The 4,310-nt window shown below is 46.9% G+C and overlaps 1 protein-coding gene across 1 annotated transcript; it reads right to left on the bottom strand.

Moving 5' to 3' along the window:
- Positions 1-1,203: 1,203 nt before the first annotated feature.
- LOC105052156 (uncharacterized) lies at positions 1,204-3,471 on the bottom strand. Its single transcript, XM_010932876.3, has 5 exons — positions 2,944-3,471; positions 2,504-2,842; positions 2,075-2,399; positions 1,580-1,687; positions 1,204-1,478 (listed from the first exon to the last, which is right to left on the bottom strand). Exons 1-5 carry the CDS (start codon positions 3,244-3,246, stop codon positions 1,360-1,362), a joined length of 1,194 nt encoding a protein of 397 aa, XP_010931178.1. The 5' UTR covers positions 3,247-3,471; the 3' UTR covers positions 1,204-1,359.
- Between the last annotated feature and the right edge of the window lie 839 nt (positions 3,472-4,310).

Below are 4,310 nucleotides of genomic sequence, written 5' to 3'. Positions count from 1 at the left end.
CACGGCGACCCACCACTCCTACTTCAATAAGGCAGCACATGCATCATGAAACTAGATCCGTCTGATCACATGGCACCCAGACAGATCGGACGACGATAGCAACCCTTGCCCATTTACCTGCGGAAACAACGTGCTGCACACATGGTAGGGCCATTTGAGGCACCGAAATTCCTTCACGGATCTCGATGCACTTTACAAAAGATTTTAACGTGCCGGGCCACCGATGGTAACGCAATATTACCATCATAAAACACAAGTTTCACCCCATGAACTCACCGCTCGTAAGTCTTCGATACTACCACCCACTTGCATATTTTTTCACAAAGAATTATTTAAATTTTCATAACTATTGGATACCTCTACCTGCACAAGAGGATGAAGATTTGACTGGGTCAAGCAGTAATGGAGAAGGCAAAACACCACTCCCCCGTGCCCCAACGAAACAAAATGCCAATATAAATTATAAGACTAAAGAAAGCGGACGTACGGCCAACGACGCCCCCAATACTTCACAAACAAGCAACCATCCAAGATCAAAAAAAGGTTCAAACGTCAGCCATCATTTTATATTTTGAAAACAAAATAAGTACAAATACCAAAAAAAAAAAAAAAAAGAGCGGAGCCAATCACGCCCGACATTTATAGATTCCATTTCGGGTAGCTGACCGGCCATCCACCTCTACATACAGCAGGCCCAAAAGAAAAGGAGCGAAGGAAGAAACAAAAAAGACATCACAGGACAGCAGGAGAACAGGAAACAGCACAGTTCAGGTTGATTTGAACATTCGACACCGCACATAGTATTAAACCAAATTCTTTGCTTAAAACAAGAAGGTTTGACAAAGCAAGCAACAGATCATTGCCATCCTATCTTCTTACCAAGTCCTAATAACATCTGCCCCCCATACAAAAAATTAAAAGAGAAATATACCACAGGCAACCAGATACACACTTTGATTATTATTACACATGCCAAGAGACTTCGAGCCTTTCTGCGAGTTTAAGATGCTGCAAAAGGGAGAATTAGGTGGGTTTGGCAAGCAAGCATAAAAGAACTGATTCACTTATTTGATAAGAGCCCACTTGCTAATTTTCCTTCTGCAAAACAACAAAAACACTGCGGGCTTATTCCCTCCTCATGTCCCACTATTTCCTGCACCGAAGAAAAACAACATGCAGTTCCGTCCACCCAGAACTTCCTCCTTCCAAGAATGCAATATATTATAATTCTGTCCACTAATAACAACACCTACAAATGGATTTTATTTTTCTTCCTTTGATTTAGCTTAACTTCCTAACCCATACCTACAGCAACACTACTAGCTACCAGTAAAAAAACAAAAGGTTAGCGGCGAGGGGCTAATAAGTCCATTCTGGAGGCAGGCGGATGTCTTGGCTTGTAACGGCTGCTGGCGGAGGACGCAGGTGGTTCCGCCTCTGGTGGGCTAGCGCAGAGTTGCTCCGGCCAACCAGCGCATCTGTGAACCAAAATAAACAGCAGTTGCCAAATACCAGTCTTAGAAATTACCATCTCTATAAGAAAAATTGGAAGGCATATCGAATGAAAAGATGAGCTTGCCGTGATCAAGAACAAAGCCACCAGGGTACCGTTGCTGGGCTCCCAATTCTTCCAGGTTCAAGTTCAGTGCCTGAACCACTCTATCCGGAAGCAGAACAGTAGAACAAGCTGAAGGTAAACCAACAAGAAGAAACTAATGATGAGATGTAGTGATATAATTACAAAAATCCCCAACCAGATACCAACTCAATCGCACACAGTAAAAACGTAAGAAATTAAAAGAGATGCGTAATTAGCGCAAAGAAATCACTTGATTAAGCAAAAAATATACTTTATCTAAGAGGAATCAGGACACCGTATGAAAATCCAATTCACAGAATACCGGAATCAAGGAAGCAAAGGGAGCTCAAATTTGGGCAAACTTCAGCGTAACAATAACACTATCGGTAACAACAATAAATGTTACAAAAGTAACTGCAGAAGACACTACTTGCATAATGATTCGCCATGTTAACAGAAGTTCCAATAATAGAAGACTGTTCCTGGGAATATTACCTGGCTTCTTGCGGGACACGGTTGAAGTCCCGACCCTTCGAGGCAAGAACACACCGGTGCCAGCGGACTCTTTTCTGGCCCCAGATCCGGTGAGAAAAACAGCTCTCATCCCGGAACCAGGCAGGGGTTGCTGCTGCTGCTGCTGCTGCTGCTGCTTCTGGAGAGGCGGCCACGCGGAAGACGGCAAACCGAGAGGTCGACCGCCGCTCCGCCCATCGCCCCCATAAACCCCGCCGCCGCCGCCCCCCTTCGCTCTGTTCTGCCAAGCCCAACGGTCGGAAGAATGCTGCTGCTTCATTAATTGCTGCTTCTGTAGATGATAAAACTGCAAAAGACCAAAAAGAATATCCCAGGATTAAACGAATCTGAAGCTTGGTACACAATATGCAACGAAAAAGAAAGGAGGGATCTACGCATCCATCAGTCTACCTGAACCTCCTGCAACTGCCGCGGTGTGAGTACTGGAGTACGATGGTAGACTGGGTTGGCGTTTGCGCTGGGATTGGCGTGCTTGGAAGAGACAGAAATCGGCGGCGAAGGCATCCTCGGCGGCCCCAAGAGTCCGCGGCCATAAGCGCTCTGCTCGTTTAACCGAAGTCGCATCACCTGTCCTGCGGCTTCGTATAGCATATCCCAGGGATCGTCCTTGTGCTTCTCCAGAGGAGAAGACGGTGGCGATGAAACCAGCGAAGGGCCGCAGGGACTCCCACTCCCAGAGGCCAACCAGGGGCTCAGCGTCGACTGTGGAGACCCGGACAGCACGCGCATCTTCTCAGCAGAAACAACCCCCCAAATCAGTACGAAGGTAACGAAGAACACGCTATGAAAATCCAAAAATCTTGAAAGATAAGCTTCGAAAAGATGCCTACCTTACTGTGGTGAGGGGGGAGAATTGAAGTCCCCTTCTCATCGTCCTGGAGAAAGGAACGAGCCATCTTTTCACTCAGTCCCGCGATGTAGTCCTCCTCATCGCTCTCGGTTCCGGTCACCGACTCCACCGGCGAGGCCGGATCGGAGCCAAATCCGGACGTGATCTCGGAGGGAAAGCAGGAATCGGCGTCCCCGGCTGCTTCCGCCTCGCTTTTGTTCTTCTCTGCCTCATCGAGGAAGAAATCGTCGCAAAGGAAGTCGGAGGGGAGCCAAAACTCTGGGTCCTCGGGATTTTTCTCCATTTCTGGAAACAAGAGAACCTGTTTGTGACGGTCTGGGTATGGAGTAGCTTGGAGAGCAAGGTGCTGGATAGATATAGGAAGGGAAGGAGGCAGTGGGCACTACTCCAGTTGGGGTTTTGCTGGTTGGTGAAGAAAATAATAACATCCCACGGAGGGAGGGAGGCAGGGAAGGGCGTTGCTCCTCTGGTTTCCACTCCCAGGGGTTGGGGCTGGGCCTCACAATAAAAGGAGACCGGAGCAGGGGGCCAGGAGAGAGAGAGAGAGAGAGAGAGGACGAAGACTTGTTTCCTCTTTTCTCGTGGAGGCAGAGACCGGAGAGAGAATGTCGATAGCAGCAGTTGGGGAGAGGGTTAAGTCTCGCCGGTTTTAAAGGCAGGACGGCGATGTTTTTTAGAAAAAGAAGACGGCGAATTTTTCATGCGCAGCGCGGGCAAAAGAAACCAAAAATTTCCACTCCTTCTGTTACCTGCCATCTGTCACGTCCCTGCACAACCCGTTCTTCCGCCATCTGTCACGTCTTTACGCAACAATTCCTTCCTCATTTCTTGATCCTCAATTCTTAATAATTATACGCACTCTTGCAAAGTCATAACTATCCTTCCCTTCCTAGGATCATAATTCATGACCACCGGAACATGGCGAGGATAAGATTGTCTTTCTCCTAAACCTTGTCCTTATTATATCGTATATGTTAAAAATAATAAAATAATATTTTCCGTTTAGTAATAATGCTTATATGTTTCGATGAGCGGTCAGTGTCCCGGAGGACCTGAAATACCAACAAGCCAACGAACAAAGATGCCACTGGCTTGTCTCTTTCTCCTCCGGTTGCTTAAACTACCATCCATTCTCCGCTGATCACTCTCGTTAATTCATTAATCAATTGTTAGCTCAACAAAGTTTGAGGGGAAATCACGATTTATAATAATGAAAGAAAAAGATGGAGTGGTTATCGGTTTTTGGTATTGGAAGGGGCAAATACGTCATAGACGTGTAGAGGGAAACTTGGAACCCCGTTTCCGGCGCGAAAAAGATCTGAACACCCCACGTCGGTACGGAAAGGC

This window comes from Elaeis guineensis, chromosome 10 (assembly GCF_000442705.2).
Source record: "Elaeis guineensis isolate ETL-2024a chromosome 10, EG11, whole genome shotgun sequence".
Classification (NCBI taxonomy): Eukaryota; Viridiplantae; Streptophyta; class Magnoliopsida; order Arecales; family Arecaceae; genus Elaeis; species Elaeis guineensis.
Note: the sequence above shows the minus strand (reverse complement) of the source record. Positions and strands in the feature narration are given on the sequence as shown.